Raw genomic sequence first — 21535 nt, 5'->3', positions numbered from 1 at the left:
ACTGACAATCTGGTGAGTCTGGAGTCGGCCATCCGTACTGCTTTTGCCCGCCGTCAGCACCTGGTCGCTGTCTTTTTCGACATGCGGAAGGCGTACGATACGACATGGCGTCATCACATTCTTTCTACGCTTCATGGATGGGGTCTTCGGGGTCCTCTGCCGATTTTTATCCGCAATTTTCTGTCGTGTCGTACCTTCCGCATGCAAGTCGCGGCCTCGTATAGTTCCTCCCACGTCCAGGAGAACGGTGTGCCACAGGGCTCTGTTTTAAGTGTCTATCTGTTTTTAATAGCCATTAACGGGCTTGCTGCGGCCGTGGGCAATTCTGTCTCCGCTTCCCTGTATGCTGACGACTTCTGCCTTTATTACAGCTCTACTGGCATTGCAGCTGTTGAACGTCAGCTACAGGGCGCTATCCGTAAGGCGCAGTCTTGGGCTGTAGCGCATGGGTTTCAGTTTTCGGCAGCCAAGACCTGCGTTGTGCATTTCTGCCGGCGCCGAACAGTCCATCCTGAGCCGCGGCTTTATCTTGCCGACGAACTCCTTGCTGTGGTGGAGACCCACAGGTTTTTGGGGGTGGTTTTCGATGCCCGGTTGACTTGGCTGCCTCATATCCGGCAGCTGAAACAGACGTGTTGGCGGCATCTAAACGCTCTGAGATGCTTGAGCAACACCCGCTGGGGCACCGACCGCTCTACACTGTTGCGGCTCTACCAGGCGTTAATCCAGTCCCGTCTGGATTATGGGAGCCTGGCTTATGGCTCAGCATCCCCATCTGCGTTACGGGTGCTGGACCCGATTCTCCACAGCGGGATACGCCTTGCCACTGGTGCTTTCCGCACCAGCCCTGTGGACAGCGTACTAGTGGAGGCAGGTGTACCTCCACTGCGGGTACGACGCCAACAATTACTGGCTGCTTATGCTGCCCATGTTTTTAGTTTGCGCGGGCATCCCAATTACCGTGTCCTGTTCCCGCAGTCGGTCGTCCATCTGCCGGACCGTCGGCCCCGGTCGGGTAGTCCGATCGCTGTACGCGTCAAGGACCTTCTCTGCGGGCTTGGGTTTTTCCCTGTTCCGCCTCCTTTCCAGGCGCCTCTGCGTACACCCCCGTGGTGTGTTCCTCGCCCTTGCCTTCGGCTCGACTTGGCACAGGGCTCGAAGGACTTGGTCCCTCCAGAGGCCTTCCGCCGCCGCTTTTATTCCATCCTTGCCACGTATCAGGGCTCTGGAATTGTTTACAGCGACGGTTCGATGGTTGCTGGTCGTGTCGGGTATGCGCTAACTCTAGGGGACCATTCCGAACAACGGTCCTTGGCAGCTGGCTGCAGCGTTTACACTGCTGAGCTAGTCGCCATCTTTCGGGCCCTAGAGTATATCCGCTCCTGCTCAGGTGAGTCCTTCGTGATCTGTAGCGATTCCCTGAGCGGTTTACGAGCTCTCGACCAGTGTTTTCCTCATTCTCGTCTGGTGTTGGCTATCCATGAGTCCCTGCATACTCTTGCGCGTTGCGGCCGCTCTGTGGTCTTTGTGTGGACCCCCGGTCATGTCGGTATCCCGGGCAATGAACATGTTGACCGGCTGGCGAAAGAGGCCATGTGTAAACCATCTCTGGATGTTGGCCTCCCAGAGACTGATTTGCGGGCAGTCCTCCGCCGAAAAGTTTTTGCGCTTTGGGACGCTGAATGGCGCGATCGGATTACACCCACTAAACTCCGTGCCATTAAGGAGACGACGACTGTGTGGCGGTCATCCATGCGAGCCAACCGCAGGGACTCCGTCGTCCTTTGTCGGCTCCGCATTGGCCACTCCCGGCTAACACACAGTTATTTACTGCGCCGGGAGGACCCTCCTGTATGTCGCTGCGGGGCGGCTTTGACAGTGGCCCACATTCTGTTGGCCTGCCCCCTTTTAGCTGTGGTCAGGCAGACATTTGCGCAGCCTGATACGCTCCCTGCCCTTTTAACAGACGACTCCGCTATGGCTGACTTAGTTTTACGTTTTATTCGGGCAGGGGGATTTTATCATTTACTCTGAGTGTTTCTGTTTTATTTTATCGTTTTGTGTCGATTCTGGCCTTTGGCCTATGATTTTACACTGATTTTTTAATGTGTTTCTAAGTGGTTGGCTTTTCCTTATTTATTTCTATGGTCGGCCAACCACCGTCACACTCTGTGTGGTTTTAGTTCGTTTTGTCTTGTCCTTGTCTCAGTTTCTCTTGTTCTGTATCGTCTGTGATCTCTTCTGTTCATCGTTTTATTCTCTGTGGGTGTTCTTTGACTTTGGAACAAGGGACCGATGACCATAGCAGTCTGGTCCCTTTAATCCCCCAAACCAACCAACCAACCTGACTGCCTTGATCCAAAGGTTTCAGTGTCATGTGAGAAAAAGAGAGTTGAGTTTTGCATGATCGATGTTTTCGGAATCTGTGCGAATTTGCGTGGAGGAGATCGTTTTGTTCGAGAGGCAGTACCTCATTATGTTTAAGCTCAGAGTATGTTCTAAGAATCTATAACTAATTGATGTTAAGAATATTGGATGGTAGTTTTGTGGATCATTTCAATTACCCTTCTTGTAAATGGGCGTGTCCTGTGCTTTCTTCCAACTACTGGGTATGGTTTTTTGGTTGAGGGATCCATGATAGATTATAGTCAGAAAAGAGGATAACTTGGCTGCAAATTCAGTCTAGATAGAATCTTACAGGGATTCCTTTGGGCCTTGGAACTTTGTTCAGTTTTAACAATTTCAGCTGTTTCTTAGTACCACTGGTACTCATAGTTATTTCACTCATCTTTTCTGTGGTATGAGGATTAAATTGCAGCAGTTCTTCTGGGTTTTCCTTTCTAAAGGAACATTTGAAAACTAAGTTAAGCATATCAGCTTTTGCTTTGCTGCCCTCAGATTGTTACTGTCCTCAGATTGTTACTGTCTCATTCACAAGTGACTGGACCTTAAATTCCGTGCCACTAACAGAATTTCTTTGAGTTTTGTGAAATATCATTTGACAATATTCTACTGCAGTAGGCACTAAAGGCTTCATGCACTGCTCTCTTGACAGCAAAACATACTTAATTTGGCTTTTTTCTACCTAATGTGGGGTACGTGATCACTTGAATTCACAAAAATTTGCCGAATAAATAAGGTACCGTACAAACAAACGAGTGACAGTAGAGTAAGCAAATTCAGTGTTGCCAATATACATAATGAAAGAAACATGATGAGTTTTATGCAAAACACCAATTCGCCAAGACTTAAGAGTATGTCGCTATTACTTTAGAAAGTAAAAACAATTTTCATTGCAAGAAACGAAACTTTCTCCCTGGTTGTATAATTTCAACTATGGAATTCCTTTAAATAAGTGTCTGCAAGATACTGTTTGACCACTCGCTGTTACTGTGTTTATAAGTATTAAAATTCAGAACTTTGCACATTAAGTATGTGCGATAAGCCTAATGTGGAGGTTTTTTTTCCCCCCCTCTCTCCTTCCAGGAAACACTACTATTGCATGTGACCCTGAAAATGCTTCAACTTCTGGAAGTTCTACAATCGACTTAGTTGTTGAAAGCTGAAATAACAACATCACTGAAGTCATTCATCTCATTAGATCATGTTACCAAGTCAGAAATTCTCTGCTGTCTTTGTGCTTTAGGGAACCATTCTGTAGTTCTTCGGAATGTGCATCCATATTTCCACTGATGATTTCCAATTCAAAAATAGAACAAAGAATGCAGCTACACAGAACGAAACTGGCACATAGTACAGTCCATGGTATTGCTCCCCATTTTACCAAAGAACTGCTATAATTCCTTACCCCATGATTTGTTGGAAGGCCTAAAATCTTCTGTTGGAATGCATAATTTGAATAAAAGTGTCTATAGATGACCATAATGTTCACTTTGAGGTACTCAAAGATGTATATGCAAAGATTAAGGAATCTGTAATGGGTAATGGGATGGGTTTTCTGTATATAGGTTTTTGTGGGCTTCATGTGGTACAGGGAGCATTTAAGATTGGTATATCAAAAACTAATTGGAACTTTCTTGTTCTTCTGAGAGTGATTTCTTATTTATTTAAAGATTCTCCTGCTAGAAGAGCAAAATACATAGAATACACTAAACATACAATCTTTCCAAATAAATAAATATTGCTCAATCAGATGGTCGGAGAATATTGATGTTGCCCAAAGAGCATTGGAAATTTTGCCTAATTTGAAATAATAAGTTTCTGTCTCAATAAAAAAAACAAATTTGTGCCAACTTCACATCATCATTACTCGAGCCTTCTTTGCTGTGACAGTATCAGACAACTAATCACATGGCTTTATTCTTGTACTGTGACTTGCGATCTTTAGAGCTTTCTCTGATGTGGTGTGTAATCAGCCCTGATGTTTAAGAATCTTTTCTTTTTGGAAAAAGACCTTACAGATGAAAACGTTTCAGGTACAGCAAGAAAGTTTGATCTTGATGTTAGTACTAAGGAAGCATTGAAGAAAACGAATAGCCCACCAGAGTTGGACATTCTTACATCTGAAATAAGAAATGTAAACATGCATTTTAGGGATATTGGGCAAAATAAGACAGCGTTTGCTTTTAAAGTATAAGCTTACCCGTCAATCACTGCCCCCTCCCCCCACGCCGCCGAAAAACTATCATAATGTTTAGAAATTCTAGTTTCTAATGCTAGACTCTCTGGCATTAGGGCTGACCATGTAAAACAAGAATATATGGATTTTTGTAGTCAGCTGCATGTAAAGGATGTCCTTAGAACCTGCAACAGGTCTGAAACTCGTCCTGATAAATTTTGGATGGATTTAATATGCAATTCACAATATCCTTGTGAAAATTTTAAGGATTTTGTTAAAAAGATTTTTGTCTTATTCCATGGCAGTGCAAGCATCAAGCATGGCTTCCCTGTGAACCACCGACAAAACATATTGTGTATTGGTACAAATATGTAGATGATACTCTGTGTGTGGACAGGTTCCAATAGACAACTCCACAAATTTGTGGAAAATATGAACCAGTGGCATACTAACGAAGGTCAGCATTGAGTTCGGGGGGCCCATCATAAATGTCATGGACATTAGATTGAAGATAGAAGACAGTAACCATAAATTTAAAATTTACTGGAAAGACTCCTTCACTGACACATTCATCCTGGCTTCCTCCCAACATCCTACAACCTATAAACATGCAGCATTCCACCATGTGATCCACAGTCTCCTTTCTATCCCTGTGTCCCAAGAAGACTTTGACCAGGAACTTAACACAAATAATGAATTTAACCCCAACATGTAGTAGAAGTAGTAGAAGAAATTCTTTAAAATTTATCAAATTATATTATTTGAGAAAGGCAGTGTGGCCTAACTTCTTTCATAAAGTCATGTATTCTGCCCACCTGACAGTGAGTCATTGTTGTTTTACCAGAGCGGTATTATTAAAGATAAGGCCTACCATCCTAAGCATTCTTTACCATTTGCTGTAATGGAGGTTGTAAAACATTTATGTAGGGATCTTAGTGACACAAGATTATTAGACAAGTGGGACTCAGAACCCGGATGAGAGTTTCAACAACTTTGTATTGGAATTGATATCAAAAACTATTCTGGTAGGACTAACTACCTTAAAAATAGGTCTGCTGGATGCTCGGCTGTGTTTAGATGATGAAGTGTCAAGGTGTAAGGTTATGGAAATGATGGGGGTCCTTGGTGGACTAAATATGCAAAGAATGTTAATTGCAATTGACGGCAGGACATTCTTCAAGGCAGAGAAATCCCTGTTGGAAGCCACCAAAGAAACTTATATAAGTAGTAGTTGCCTGAAAAAGGAAAGAAAGGAAGAAACACACCAGGAACAAGAATAATATGGACCTAGGATGTATTAGTGTTAAGCAGGTTAGATAGAGAAAGAAGTTTAACCTGAGTTTCCTGAAAGTTCACTTTTTTTGATGATCTGGTCCCCATTGGTTAAAACCTATTAAAGATAAAGCACTGAAGTTTTGTATGCCTTATTAAAACATACTTAACTAAATTGTAGGATATTTTTATGACTTAAATTTGAAAACAAAAGATCTTTTAAAGAAAAACTGAGTGTTAATTACATAAATTTGGTAATGGGAATGTGAAATTGCAAGAAATTGTGATCTTACATCACTTTGTACAATTCTAGTGAAGCCCCACTTTTCGAGGAACATAAAAGGTGTAAAATACAAGAAAACTTAAAATGTGGGAAATTGTTTATAAAGTGGTATCATTCCAAGCATTGTTTATTATCTAATAAAGGTTTTCTGAATTTGATACATTTAGCTGTCATTAGCCATCAGTGTGACATCTCCCAACACTAACACGGAACTGCACTAAAAAATGATGCAATTTGGAGAAAGATAAGAGAGTCAAACCAAGCAGCTATCATGCTGATTTATGGGGCTGGTACAAGAACACAAAGAAAATCTTGAAAAATTTGTCAGTTTTTTAAATGCTGTAACTCAAACAGTAAGAATTGCAAATATATGTAATGCTTTCCATCTTTTAACAGATCTTTTGGGAACAGTTTGATGTTTGAACTATAATTTTTGGTCACACACTTTTTCCCTGAATTTTATTTTGTGTTGCAAGTAAAATGCAGCATAACTATATTTAAAGTAGACTTTTAAAAAGAAGATACTGTCATAAATCATGTTTCAAATTTTTTTATTACATTTTCAAACATTTCTGTTGAAAACTCTTAGTTTTTTCTAGAAAACTTCTATTTTCAAATTTGTCTTGAGAATAGTCAACGTTTTAGTTAAGTATGTTTTAATATGGCATTAAACAAATTTAAAAAAAAATGACATGGCTACAAGTGGTACACATAAAAATAATTTATTCACAAAAATTTTGCATGATTGTGTGTATCTCTCTCTTCTTCTTGTACTTGCTAATGTTAAGTTTATTTGATAAAATGTGTAGTCACTGCCATGATGTGAAGTAGGTGAATACTGGAAGAGTGTCTTCCACGTTTTGCCTTCGTTGGCTTTGTACTGTTGATTACTATCATGGGTGTTTTCTGGGTGAGATCAGTGCCTCAGTAAGATGAAGAGAGCAGCCACAAGGTGTATTATACTACTAAGCCAGACATAGTGTGAACAGCCTCTGGATTTGTACTGTGTTATGCATTGAATGTAGTATACTTTGCTCAAGTACAATTTAATGATTGTTGTTTGCCATAGTAGATTAATCTGGATCCACAAGTATAAAAATCTACTTTCCTACATGGGATGCATTTCAGAACTTAGTTTTCAGATCACACTCAGGCCTTATGTTCAGGGAGACAGTTCTACAAAGTTTCAAATTGAAATTAATTGGCTGTAGCATTAAATTTTCAGTGTTCCTACAGGATGTCAGTCAGCTTTATAGAGCAGTGACACTAGCGAAATAACACTCCTAAAATGTGTGGTCTGAAGTTTTTTATTTATTATTTTTTTTATTTATTTTTTATTAGTGTGTTAATGAAAACACAATAACAGTGAAGTGGATAATCGTGTAGGAAAAACTGTTCCCAAAATGTCATACATATCACACATGGAAAATATATTATGGTGACAAATCCTTCATTTACTAAGGAATAACATTGCCAAATTTAAGATGTAAACTACACTAATTAAGAAATCATGTGAGACCTAGAGAAGATACTACATAGGTGTTCAAAGTCTGTATCCCATACTGCCAGCCAGTTTGGACCCCTTAATCACTTTCAGGTAAACATGAAATAATGTCCATACATTCTTTATCACATTAACAAATACACTTACAGAAAAAAAAGCACAACACCAAAGAATAATTAATGCAGAGAAATGAAGTTTTGGAAACATATTTGTCTATGTAACATATTTATCAAGATTGCAAGATCAAAGGTTAATGTATGTGTCAAGTAAGCCATTACAAATGTGAAATGCTGGTACATTAATGACCAGTGTAACTGCCAGAATGTTGACTGCAAGCATTCAAGCATGCATGCATGAATTTGTGTTGTGCGGGTGCCGAATGTCAGTTTGTGGGATGGAGTTCCTTGCCTGTTGCACTTGATCAGTCAATACAGGGATGGTTAATGTTAGATCTGGTGATCAAGCAGGCCAAGGCAACATGTCGACACTTTGTAGAGCATGTTGGGCTACAACAGTGGTATGTGAACGAGCGTTATCGTGTTGGAAAACACTGCCTGGAAGATTGACATACAAATTTGCAGTCAGGGTATGTGGGATAACCAGGAGTATGTTCCTGCTCTCATATGAAATCACACCCCAGACCATAACAGCAGGTGTAGGTTGAGTGTGTCTAGATGCAGACAGGTTGGTTGCACGCCCTCAACTGGCCTCTTCCATATCAACACACAGCCATGACTCCTCAAGGCAGAAATAACTCTCATCAGAAAAACCAACTGACCTCCATCCTGCCATCCAATGAGCTCTCACTTCATGCCACTAAAGCTGCAAATGGTGGTCGTTTGGTGTCAACTGAATGCACACTACTGGGCATCTGGCTCGGAGCTGTACTTGAAGTAACAGAGTTGCAACAGTTCGTTCCATCACTGTGGTGCCAACTGTTGCTCCAGTTGCTGCTGCAGAACAGTGCAAGGCACCAGAGCCATGTGCCGAACGCAATGGTCTTCCCTCTTGGTAGTGATAAATGGCCGTCTGGAGCCAGGTGGCTACATTCCTTCAAAGTGTTTCTGCAATATCGTAGAAGGAACGTCCAACTTCTTGTAGCGCTATTGCATGCCCTCGTTCAACCTCTGAGGTATTCATAATGTTGTCTTTGTCACTTTGAAAGCATTCTTGACTAACATCAGCTCACCATGTCCAATCTCAAAGGTAACTAGTGCTCGTGGCCATACAGCATTTATTTAAAGCAAACTTGATTTGCATCTTCATAGTGGTCCTACTAGCACCACACTTAATGCAACTGGTGTGTAATTTTAATAGGGACAATCTTCCAAATATAGAAACACACCTACACCCACCAAGTTTAGTTTGTTGCACAACTTCTTTGTATTGAGATAGGATATTCGGGTTACAGTGTGCATGCACATGACTGGATTTGTAATGAGGTATGTGGTATTATCGTTTCCAGATTGCCAGTTTTCTTGGAGTATTTGTTCTAGGTATTTCTTTGTTATTTTTTTTTTTTATGGCATCATATGTATGATCAGTTAATGACATATGTATGAGGAAGTGAAAATGGGCCCTTCAAATAAAACATACATTTGGAACTAGGCAAGAGTGTAGAATGAAAAACTTGTTTCAAATAATCTGACAGCTTCAACAGAAAAGAATAATTCACTTTGGTTTATTAATGGTGGCAATGGGCCTAAGCATGGAAAAATAAAGGTCTAGTTTATTTAGGACACTGACAAGTATAACTTCACCATTCTGCAAGATGATTAATGCTTCCTCTGGAAATAATGTGGAAATAAAATCAAATCAGAAAACTGAACAAAGTCTCTCTAAGAACAGTTCACTTCAGTCTGCTGGAACTATGTGAATTCATTCAACAGTACCCAGTCACATCTGTTTTGTTTTTGACACATGGAAGAGCTGCCTGACGGCTTTCTGCATGTGTGGTGTTTCCTGTTTGGAGACATTGGAACAATTTTCTTGGAATCCTCTTGGTTTGAAACCACCTGTAGCCCCTGTTTGAACAGTTTATGGCCACATTTTGAACTTGAAGAATCAGCTTCTCAGACAGAACTTCTGGTCTGTGCATGATGTGATTGTTGGAAACTATTGCTTGGTCAGACATCTACACCCATATCAATGTTAGATAATGAATTGGCTACACTTTAATCCAAACTAATTTATAGGGAAAGTAAGTGTAAGGTTTTCTGTCGCAACAGAACTTGAAGAATTTTTGAGAACTGAACGTCAGTTGTAAATAGAAAATTAACCTGCATCATTATTTTCATAGAATATTTTTTCAAAATGTTTTATCATCTTCTGTTTTATAATCATTTTTGAAAATTAATGCTACATTATTCTTATTGAAATGCTACATGCTGTTTTAAAGCAAATGCAAAATATGCATGGTGTAAAATGTTTTAATATATTTTTCAATGCAATGTTCTTTCTTGTGAAGCAGTTGAACTAGTCACATCTATAGTGTGACGTATTGTAGTAAGTCAGATGGAAAGAAACAACAATACACATCAGAGAATTTTTACAAGAACAAGTGGCAACTGTTCTTGTTCCGGTCTCAAGTGCTTCAGATACAAATCGGGCCATAATGATTTATTGGAGGTCATGTTCTCAGATGTGATATTTGAATACTTGAGATGTTATTCAGAAATTGATAAAGTTTTGGAATTTTGGAATCGAGAACTTCAGGAAAGAGGCTTGTGATATGAAGGAGAGACAGCGGGTGAAGGGGTTAGGAAAGATTATGTCATTGGTAGAATATAGTATCTTGCATAGGAGATGAATGATGTGTATATAGGAGTCACTGTCAGGATAGGGAGCTGCTTCTGGAAATGGTATGGACATAGTACAGGGCAATGGTGGAGGATTAAGCTGGAGTCAAAAAGTAAGAGAGATTTTGAGGCAGGCATGGGTATAGGAAAATGGAACGGGGTGGCCACAGGAGTGAGTGTAAGGCAGATGGAGGATGGGACTGATGAAATTGAGGCATGGTAGTTCTGATAATGAAGGATGTGTTGCTGGCATGGCGTGCCCACCTTCACATTTAAGAAAAGCTGGAGTTTGAGTGAAACAGTCATTGAAGTATCCCACTTCATCAATGTGCTCTGAAAGTAAGCAGTGTAGTTGGCTCTAGGCCACAATTTGGCAGTGGCCGTTAATGCACACTGATAGGTTGTTACTGGTATTACCCATGTAAAATGGAAAAATTCAGTATACAACAAAGTTAGTAATGATGATGAAGTTGAATAGAACAGAACACAATCATTATTGTCACATCACATGTTATATACAATCACTCGATTGAAACATTGATGACTTGTCAATGAATAATTCTGTGCCTACCTAAGGCCGGTATTACACGATCATATTTCTTTGACAAAGATATGATCAAGGATATGATCAAATCTTCATCAAATTTGTTTGACAAAGATATTTGACATGGCGCTATACTGTCGTCATATTTTTCATCAAATTTCAAGATGGCGGACAACAATTTCTTATTATGCACTGCGGTTTCTAGTACCACAATTGCACTCTGTGTGTATTTGGAAGAAAAGCGGTCGAAAAAGAGGAAACACGTTTGGATGAAGCCATATCTATTACATCGAGATAGTAAAAGAATTCAGTGGAATGTGTTAAGAGAGCTGCTAGTGAAGGATGTAAATTACTTACGAATGGATGAGAGTGTATTCCAGTATTTGCTCAGTAAAGTGGCTTGTCATATTACAAAAGAGAATACTCTTTGGGAAAAGCTATATATGCAGAAGACAGGCAAACGGTCACACTTGGATTTCTTGACAGGAGAGAACTTCTCTAGTTTAAAACACAGCACTTGAATATCACATTGCACATTAACCAAAATAATTCCTGAAAGGTGTGAAGGGAATTATAAAGCACTGAAGGGGAATATGTGAATGTAAATAAATGTTTAGTACACTATGTGGGCAGTAAGAACTAACTTTATTTTTGAATAATTTAATTAATGGAATTAGTGTTCCAACAACTACAAAATTAATAAAAAGTATGAAACAGATGAAGTGCTTTTTAACTTGGGGCAACTAGAGTTCAAGAATAAGTGAAGTAGAATTGAAAGCTAAGAAAGAATTTTTTATTTTCTATTCTGTATTCCGGTTTGCTAAAAAGCTGCCTGGATGTTTCCAGATGTGGAGGTGGATGGCTGTAGCTGTGATTGTGGACGTGAAGTTGCCTGCACCATATTCCACTTGACCATCACCACACAATTAATAGCATGCACTGCGCCCCTTGCCCACCCCCAACCTTGTCGAGGCAAGATTATTTAAAAAAAAAAAAAAAAGGTAATGAAGGAACACACCAACTTTGAAGTCATGTTTACAAAAACACTAAAGAGGTGTCAAATAGCTGTAGCAACGCCAATGCTTCAAGCAATTACATTTCACATTGTAGTGAACAGAAGATAAATGACTTTCGTGATCAAATCTATGGCGAGGCCCTAGATGTGATCATATTTATTTGATGATAGGTGACATTTGACGAAGTTCCCTATTACACCATCAAATTTCGTTGACATATCAACTTTGACAAAGAAATATGAGAGTGTAATACCAGTCTAAGTATACCTTAAAACAAGATACATTAAAAAAAAGCATATGGATGCTCCCAGAAGCACATTACAACATAAAAAGATAATTACGTGTTAGATTACTTCCTTTTTCTTAAAATTTCCACAGTGGTTTAAAATCAGTCTTTTTAAGTATTTTTCATGTTTGTTTCTCTAGTTTATGAACATGGACATACTTCAAAGGGCACATACTTTCATAAAAGTAGTATATATGTATGCATCTAGATATTTAGGTACATATTTTATAAGTATGGACACACGTAAAGAGAACATATACCTCAATTAAAAGGGAACATAGGCATACACATAGAACGTAATGTAGAAAAAATGGGAAAACAAAGCAATATCTCAAACTTGTCTTCCTTGTTTATAAAATCATCCACAATGTAGTAGCATTTGATTTTTAAATATTTTTCAGTGTTTGCAGCTGTGGGTTCTAGCTTGCAGTCCTTAAAGTTTGAACGCATTTTATTGCTAAGCTTCAAAGCCATGTAATATGGAGTATTATCAAATAATGGTAGTCTGTGGCAAGGTACATGATATCTTGTTTGTGTCTTGTTTCATGTTGCTTTGAAACATGACTCTGACTCTTTCAGCAAATGTTGGAATAACAGATTGTGGGCAAATGTATGGAGCAGATGTTGCAACTAGGTTGTGAAACGGTTATGAAACGGTTATGACCCATAGGCAAGGGGATTGAAAGGAGTAGCAACTTATGGGCAGAAGGATATTTACATGGGTAGAGTGGGTAGTAGAGTACCATTATTGGAGTGGGGAGAAGGGTAGTTGGAAGGACATTCCTCATTACATTGCATGGTGAAAGGTAGTCAAAGCCATGGTGAAGGATGTGGTTCAATTGTTCAAGTTGAGGTTGTTATTGGTGCAGTGCCTTAAGCATTCTGACTGTGAGGTTGCTTGCTACAGCAGATTTTTCTCTCGCCAGATACCATGACTGTATTGGACATTACAGTGTTGAAAGGGATGGCAGATTCTGACATTGTGTTATTGGTGATTGGAAGGTTTGAAAATAATGTAGATTTTAAAGGGACCACCTGAGATGGATGTTAATGAGTGGGAAGGAGGTGACTTATTAATTATGTGAGGGCAAGGTGAAATAAATAGGACCTGCTTCTGAAATTGTTATTTATGTGATTAGTTGTGATCTTGGATCGTCTAGAGATAGTACCTGCGTTACAACAAATAGCAAGAAGAGTAGTGTGTAACAGTATAACATGTTCATTCATTTGTCAGCATTACACTGCATCGCAACATTGAAATTTATTACTTGTAAGTGCACATTACTTTGTGTATTGTTACATAGTTCTCCAGTCAGTGCAAATAAAACAAACTTTTATTTTATAACCATATTATTAGTGGAGCAACCATTACTCATCTTGCTGATAAAAGAAGCTGTTGTTTTTTGTTAATTCGTGAGGTAGTTTTGGTAATGGAAGCTCCTGGTAAAATGTAAATAATTTAAGGGATAAATGTCACAAATCACCAAAGAGTAGAGCTGCTTAGTCATTAAGACATATAAACGAGACAGAACTCTGAAAGCTTTTGGGTGAATTGTTAACTGAATTTGAAAAGTGGAATGAAGTATCTGTGGAGTGATGTCATACAAATTATAAAAATGTATAAAAGTATGTTCCACATCTCCTCTTAAACCACTAGACTGATTTTAGCCAAACTTGGTACAAACTTTATTTCCTCCCTGGAAAGAAACACCTATCAAAGAGGTGGGTGTGAAAAAGCAGCGTAGCCCGTGATGCGAGAATGCCCATACTTTAGTCATCCAGTATTTGAAATTTGAAAATGAGGCACTTGGAGGCTTGCAACAAACTTCACATATAATTTCAAACCTTTGTGAAAATTTTTCTTGCTAAAATCCTCTCAAAGTGATGAAAGCAAAAAGTTTATTGCTTACTACATTTTTGCTCTTCATACAGTAAAACTGACACATGCAGCATGCCATTTTAATTTATCACTTCTTTACTACTAATGGTATGTATGAAGAATTTAGCAGACAGTATTCACATATACCACTGAATGTACCACAAAATTTATATCATTGTATAACACTTTGTTCAGGAGATATGACATCATAACACTGAATGCATAAGAAACTTACCAGATTATGTGTGATGTTTTAGTTTATTACTTTTTTACTACTAACTGTATTCACAACATATTTCATAGATAGTAGGCACATATACCATCAGACGTACCTGAAAAATTATGTCATTACACAGTACATAGTTCAGGAAATACAATGTCATAAACATTGAGCTGCCTGAAAGCGAAACTGCAGGGCATAATACGCTATACATGCATGTGAAATATGTGTATGAATGCTTGTGAAATAGATTTGGCTTGTGCATATGTGAGGAAAGTCGTGGGTAAAAGGCTCATACTAAACACCTGAAACTATTTCAATCAAATTTGGTACACATACTAGTTACAATCTGGAAATAAATACTATAGGGTATGAACCATCATCCTCCTGTGGGGATGAATATGGTAATGTTGTGGGAAAAGGGAGGGTGAGTAGATGGAGGAGGGGGAATTGGACAGAGAGGGGGAAGAGGAAGAAATGAACAAAGAGAGGGGGAAGAGATGGATCGGGGGAGGGGAGCTGGATTAAAAAAGATTGGAATAAACACACATACTTGGGTAATGATCTGAATAAAGCCCTTGACTGTTTTCTTTATGACATCCTGCTCACAAAACCTGAATTTTTTTGTATAAATAACTTATCCTTAGCTGTAATTTGTAATTTAAGTAACAACATGCTATTTGAAAAAAGAGACAGCATTGGTCGTATATTTTTTACTATTGCAAAATCGATTTTCTGTCACTGAGTGACCATCTTCAGTGCTATATTGTATAACTTAAATTGGGATGCACTGTTGTCACTAAGGTTACGGCAATCACATAGACCAGTATTTGAAATTTGAAAATGAGGCACTTAGAGGCTTGCAACAAACTTCACATATAATTTCAAACCTTTGTGATTGCCGTAACCTTAGTGACAACAGTGCATCCCAATTTAAGTTATACAATATAGCACTGAAGATGATCACTCAGTGACAGAAAATCGATTTTGCAATAGTAAAAAATATACGACCAATGCTGTCTCTTTTTTCAAGTATACCTGTTACCTGGTCGTAGTGCACAAGACAACATGGAGTCGCGAATCAACATGCTATTTATCTCTGACAGAAGCAAGCATACTGCCATGAATATAGTTAGGACAGGTGTGCTACAGGCCTTGGTCCTTGGACAATAAGTCTTCAGAAGGCCTTCATTTATTTCAGTTTCTTGTGATCCGCTGTAATGGAACAATTCTTGCCATGTTGAGAATTATTCACCTGTGGAGAGGAATGTGCAAAGTTCCTTCTGAGGGGCACTGCAGTCATCTTTATCTACTTTAATATAGTTACAGTGCTATTCTACATATATGTTGAATTTAAGAATAATTTGAATTAAAAGATGAAATCTAATGACACTACACTGGGAGCAAGGGGAATTTAGATATAATGAGATACAGGCTATTGAAGACATGTAGCACACACAAAAGGAATGATCTAATTTTTTAAAGTTAACTCCCATATTCTGCTTGGACTGTGCCCTTACAACATAAGTTAAGGAGTAAATATAATTTTCTGAGGTAAATAATACATATTGGCATTAGTTTTTAAGGATTTTTATGTAGAATTATGTAAACTTTTTATGGGCAATTCCATAAAAGTCCATAGTGTATTTAATGAAGAAGCCAGTTTTGCTATATGTGGTCAGTGGTGAATAAAGGATCTTTTAATGTGTTGTGGTGGCCATCTTTTCAATTTATCTGAAAGTAATGCATGTCTTAGGTGTGTGTGTGTGTGTGTGTGTGTGTGTGTGTGTGTGTAAACTAAAAGGTGAAATTGCCAACAAATTCATGAAATTTCAACTGTGAAACGTACTGCAAGCAAATGAAGAATTCTTAAATAACATACTAGGTGGGCAGCAAAAAAAATTTGTGATGTGAAGCTACATTGGGCCAAGAACCTGTGAAAATGAATTAGTAACATCAGATCAAGTAGTGATGTTTTCAGTAACATGAACTTCAGGTGTGATGACAAGAATATAAAATGAATAATGAAACTAATAAGCTCAGTCCTAGTGCCTACATACTCATATACTGCATCAGGAGGAAAGCACAACCACATGTCTCAGATACTTGTCACCACTACCACCACATTACTTGATAATGAGGTCAGGTTTTTGTAGTATCATAGTACAGAAGCCTTTCAAGAACACATGGAAACAAATGTATTTTGCCGTTGGTACTGAGTTGGAAAAAAAATGTTGCATATGTAATTTCTCTCTCTCTCTCTCTCTCTCTCTCTCTCTCTCTCTCCAGCTTGTCAAATTCTTCATCTCTCATGTGTTAAGACTTGGAACTTCATTTTGTTCTATCACTGCTCTTTACTTTTTGTCTTAAAGGTTCAGTCCTTGAAGCTCATGAAGATGATGGTGATAGGGAGCCATCTAATAGTCCAGAGGTCCATAACTTTGATATTCGAAGTCATCTGTCATCAAAATCACAGGAATACTCTTACTTTAATATAGAGAAACTATCACTTTGGCGAGGCCCATCACATTGGAAAGTTTTTGCGTCAAAAGGTATTTTGAAGTGTTTTTGAGCTAGTGTACTGATTTATTTTAGTAAGATTTAAATCACTTGTGACTTTTGACTCAGAAGAGGGGAGATAATGATGTTTTCCTGCCCCTCCCGCATCACTGGCACTTTTGTTGATTTGGTACACTCTACCATCACTTCCCCAGTACAAACAGTAGCACATGCTGTCAAACATCAGTAACTTCTGTGTGGTGAACTTGGCAGATTGTCGCCAAAATCGCCCTTCACTTTTTTCCACACAACTGTCAAAAGTCACAAGTTTCTTAACACTATAGTATTTTAGTGTGTTTTTGAGTAAAAATAATTTTAACACTGGCAGTAACAGCCTTGGAGATATAATTAAACAACAGCTGTAATGTCATCTAAAAAAAGAAGAAGAAAAGAAAAAAAACAACATAGGAGCTATATTTATCTACTGAGTTCATGTGTTTCATTGCAAGGCTACCCTCGCCCTGCTTCTGTTCATATTTCCATTGAGGTAGCTTATTTCCCACAGACAAAACTGAAGACACAGAGAAAGTGAAAAGGAAACAGAGGCCAAAGAAAAAAGTGAAGAACCTATTTCCAGAAGAACCTGAACAAAACATTGATGATAAATTGCAGAAGGGGAGATCACAGAAGCTTACAAAGAGAACAACGCAGAAATGGCAGGAGAGTAAAGTAACTTCTCAACTTGATGTACACTATGAAAATAGTCACTTTCGAAGGTACATTTTGATTCTTTTTTTTTTTTTTTTTTTTTTTTTTTTTTTTTTTTTTTTTTTTTTATATATATATATATATATAAAGTGTGTGTATATACACTGTGATCCTAGTATCAGATATTTCAACAGAACAGTTGTGAAATAAAGAAATAGACAAAGTAGAATATTTGTAATGGACAAATTAGAATTTTTCTTTTGTTATGTGACTTATAAAGAAAGACTGAAACTTTGCATTTTTAGTGTACTGCGATATTGGCAGTGCTATTAATTGTACCTGGAATTAGAAAACTTGAAAGTATTGACTTTTTTTTTGTCAGCACTAAATTTTAAATCTCTTTAAGTATGCTGTACTTTGTATTCGGTAGAGAGATCACTCTTTTGCAGAAACAGCCATTATTACTCAACGTTTCTCCAGTGGAGGGAGGTATGTTTGTTGATTGTGGTGTGTGTGTGTGTGTGTGTGTGTGTGTGTGTGTGTGTGTGTGTGTGTGTGAACTTGTTTGTCTTATCAGCTCAGTGTCTTATTATGATAAAACCAGTTGAGTATCTGCAGAGTGAATTTCAGCACTGGTTAAGAGTCACACCTGTTGCCACAGAATAGTTATAGAATGGATGGTCATCTAGAACCACATTAACACAACTTAGTGGAATGGTCTTAGAACGATAAATTTTGCGCAGGAAGGGGATAAACCTACATCGTGCTAATGTCATGGTAGCTGCAGATATGACATTTCCTGGCCTTAACAGTAATAAAATCACAGTACCTACATGAAAATGTGGAAACAGCATTACATTTTATATATGTATAACAGTCTGCCAATTTTTGGCAGTGGAAAGAAAAGTACAGTGGGATTGTGTGCTTTTCTTTACCTCTTATTTTCCTTCCTCAAAGGCTTTTCTCTGGTAGTCCCCTATCTTTATTACTGTGTGAATTTTGTGGTTGAAGAGGATAAGGATTGTAAATTTTTGATCTATTAAGAGAGAATGCTTTGATACATTTGTCAGGTGTACAGTGAACCAAGGTGCTGTGAAACTGCAGAGACAGCAAACAAATGTCTTACGAGGGTTGTGCTTTTAACGGTTACTGGCAATCAGTGTACTAAAAACATGTAATACATCGAATAAGTAGATTCCAACTTAGTTGTGCCTGAAAATTGAGTGTGAGTTACTGACAGTCAAAATATTGTTTGCTAAGAGCACCCTTAAAGTAGCAGTTGTCATTAAAAAGTTATATGTATTCATCTCAGAGGACATTATAATCCGTTCATCATAAGAATAAACCTGATGTAAACATTGTACTGTGTATTCTTCTGCGTTTGCTCGAACCTCATTGGATGTCTGTTTCACGTGGGACTGCAGCAAAGCTGTCTCGAGTACTGTCAAGTATGATAGTAAGGGAAAGTTTCGTGCTGTGAGTTACACGCACATTGACATAGCGATAATATGGCACAACAGCTTTACCGGTGCATTTAACTTGGACAGCACTGGCCGATCAGCTGGTACAGCTAGCCTGCAGTCATGTGGCCAGCTGCAGTTAACACGTAAAAAGAGACAAGCAGAGGAGCAACACAGCTTCGAATGTCATTTAATTTTAAGCACACTGAAATAATACACTGCAAATCTCCCGCAATATGCTCCTTACATGTAATTTTTGTGCATAAACTGCATGTAACGTAAGAGAGTGTAAGCTTCTTCATCTCTGAGTAATTACTGCACCCTACATCCTTCTGACTCTGCTTAGTGTATTCAGCTCTTGGTCTCCCTCAAAGATTTTTACCCTCCACGCTGCCCTCCCATACTAACTTGGTGATCCCTTGATGCCTCAGAACATGTCCTACCAACCGGTCCCTTCTTCTAGTCAAGTTATGCCACAAATTCCTCTTCTCTCCAATTCCGTACAGTACCTCCTCGCACCGAGCGAGGTGGCGCAGTGGTTCAACACTAGACTCGCATTCGGGAGGACGACGGTTCAATCCCGCGTCCGGCCATCCTGATTTAGGTTTTCCGTGATTTCCCTAAATCACTCCAGGTAAATGCCAGGATGGTTCCTCTGAAAGGGCACGGCCGACTTCCTTCCCCATCCTTCCCTAATCCGATGAGACCGATGACCATGCTGTCTGGTCTCCTTCCCCAAAACCAACCAACCAACCAGTACCTCCTCATTAGTTATGTGATCAACCCATCTAATCTTCAGCATTCTTCTGTAGCACCACATTTTGAAAGATTCTAGTCTCTTCTTGTCTAAACTATTTATTGTCCACATTTCACTTCCCTGCGTGGCTACACTCCATACAAATACTTTCAGAAACGACTTCCTGACACTTAAATCTATACTCAGTGTTAACAAATTTCTCTTCTTCAGAAACGCTTTCCTTGCCATTGCCAGTCTACATTTTATATCCTCTCTACTTCGACCATCATCAGTTATTTTGCTCCCAAAATAGCAAAACTCATCTACTACTTTGTCTCATTTCCTAATCTAATTCCCTCAGCATCACCTGATTTAATTCAACTACATTCCATTATCCACATTTTGCTTTTGTTGATGTTCGTCTTATATCCTCCTTTCAAGACACTATCCATTCCATTCAACTGCTCTTCTAAGTCCTTTGCTGTCTCTGACAGAATTACAATATCTTCAGCAAACCTCAAAGTTTTTATTTCCTCTCCACGGATTTTAATTTTACTCCAAATTTTTCTTCTATTTCCTAATACATAGATTGAATGACATTGGGGATAGGCTACAACCGTGTCTCACTCCCTTCCCAACCACTGCTTCCCTTTCATGCCCCTCGACTCTTATAACTGCCATCTGGTTTCTGTACAAATTGTAAGTAGCCTTTTTTCCATGTATTTTACCCCTGCCACCTTCAGAATTTGAAACAGAGTATTCCGGTCAATGTTGTCAAAAGCTTTCACTAAGTTTACAAATGATGAAAACATAGGTTTGCCTTTCCTTAATCTATTTTCTAAGATAAGTCGTAGGGTCAGTATTGCCTCATGTGTTCCAACATTTCTACGGAATCCAAACTGATCTTCCCCGAGGTTGGCTTCTACCAGTTTTTCCATTCGTCTGTAAAGAATTCGTGTTAGTGTTTTGCAGCCGTGGCTTATTAAACTGATAATTGGGTAATTTTCACATCTGTCAACACCTGCTTTATTTGGGATTGGAATTATTATATTCTTCTTGAAGTCTGGGGGTATTTCGCCTGTCTCATACACCTTGCTCACTAAATGGTAGAGTTTTGCGAGGCCTGGCTCTCCCACCGCTGTCAGTATTTCTAATGGAATGTTGTCTATTCCCGGGGCCTTGTTTCGACTTGGGTCTTCAGTGCTCTCAAACTCTTCACGCAGTATCATATCTCCCATTTCATCTTCATCTACATTCTCTTCCATTTCTATAATATTGTCCTCAAGAACATCGCCCTTGTATAGACCCTATATATACTCCTTCCACCTTTATGCTTTCCCTTCTTTGCTTAGAACTGGGTTTTCATCTGAGCTCTTGATATTCATGTAAGTGGTTCTCTTTCCTCCAAAGGTCTCTTTAAGTTTCCTGTAGGCAGTATCTATCTTACCCGTAGTGATGTGTGCCTCTACATCCTTAAATTTGTCCACTAGCCATCCCTGCTTAGCCATTTTGCACTTCCTGTCGATCTCATTTTTTGAGACGTTTGTATTCCTTTTTGCCTGCTTCATTTACTGCATTTTTATATTTTCTCCTTTCATCAATTGAATTCAATATTTCTTGTGTTACCCAAGGATTTCTATTAGTCCTCGTCTTTTTATCTACTTGATCCTCTGCTACCTTCACTATTTCATCTCTCAAAGCTACCCATTCTTCTTCTACTGTATTTCTTTCCCCCATTCTTGTCAATGGTT

The 21535-nt window shown here is 38.8% G+C and overlaps 1 protein-coding gene across 1 annotated transcript in view; it reads left to right on the top strand.

The window, feature by feature from the left end:
• LOC126469748 (condensin complex subunit 2-like) overlaps positions 1-21535 on the top strand; it is a 194840-nt gene that overhangs the window by 130181 nt on the left and 43124 nt on the right. Inside the window, exons 7-8 of the mRNA XM_050096962.1 lie at positions 16754-16933; positions 17446-17656. Coding sequence (XP_049952919.1) covers positions 16754-16933; positions 17446-17656 — 391 coding nt within the window. The remainder of the gene's footprint in view (positions 1-16753; positions 16934-17445; positions 17657-21535) is intronic.

Source organism: Schistocerca serialis, chromosome 3, assembly GCF_023864345.2.
Source record: "Schistocerca serialis cubense isolate TAMUIC-IGC-003099 chromosome 3, iqSchSeri2.2, whole genome shotgun sequence".
Taxonomy (NCBI): domain Eukaryota; kingdom Metazoa; phylum Arthropoda; class Insecta; order Orthoptera; family Acrididae; genus Schistocerca; species Schistocerca serialis.
Note: the sequence above shows the minus strand (reverse complement) of the source record. Positions and strands in the feature narration are given on the sequence as shown.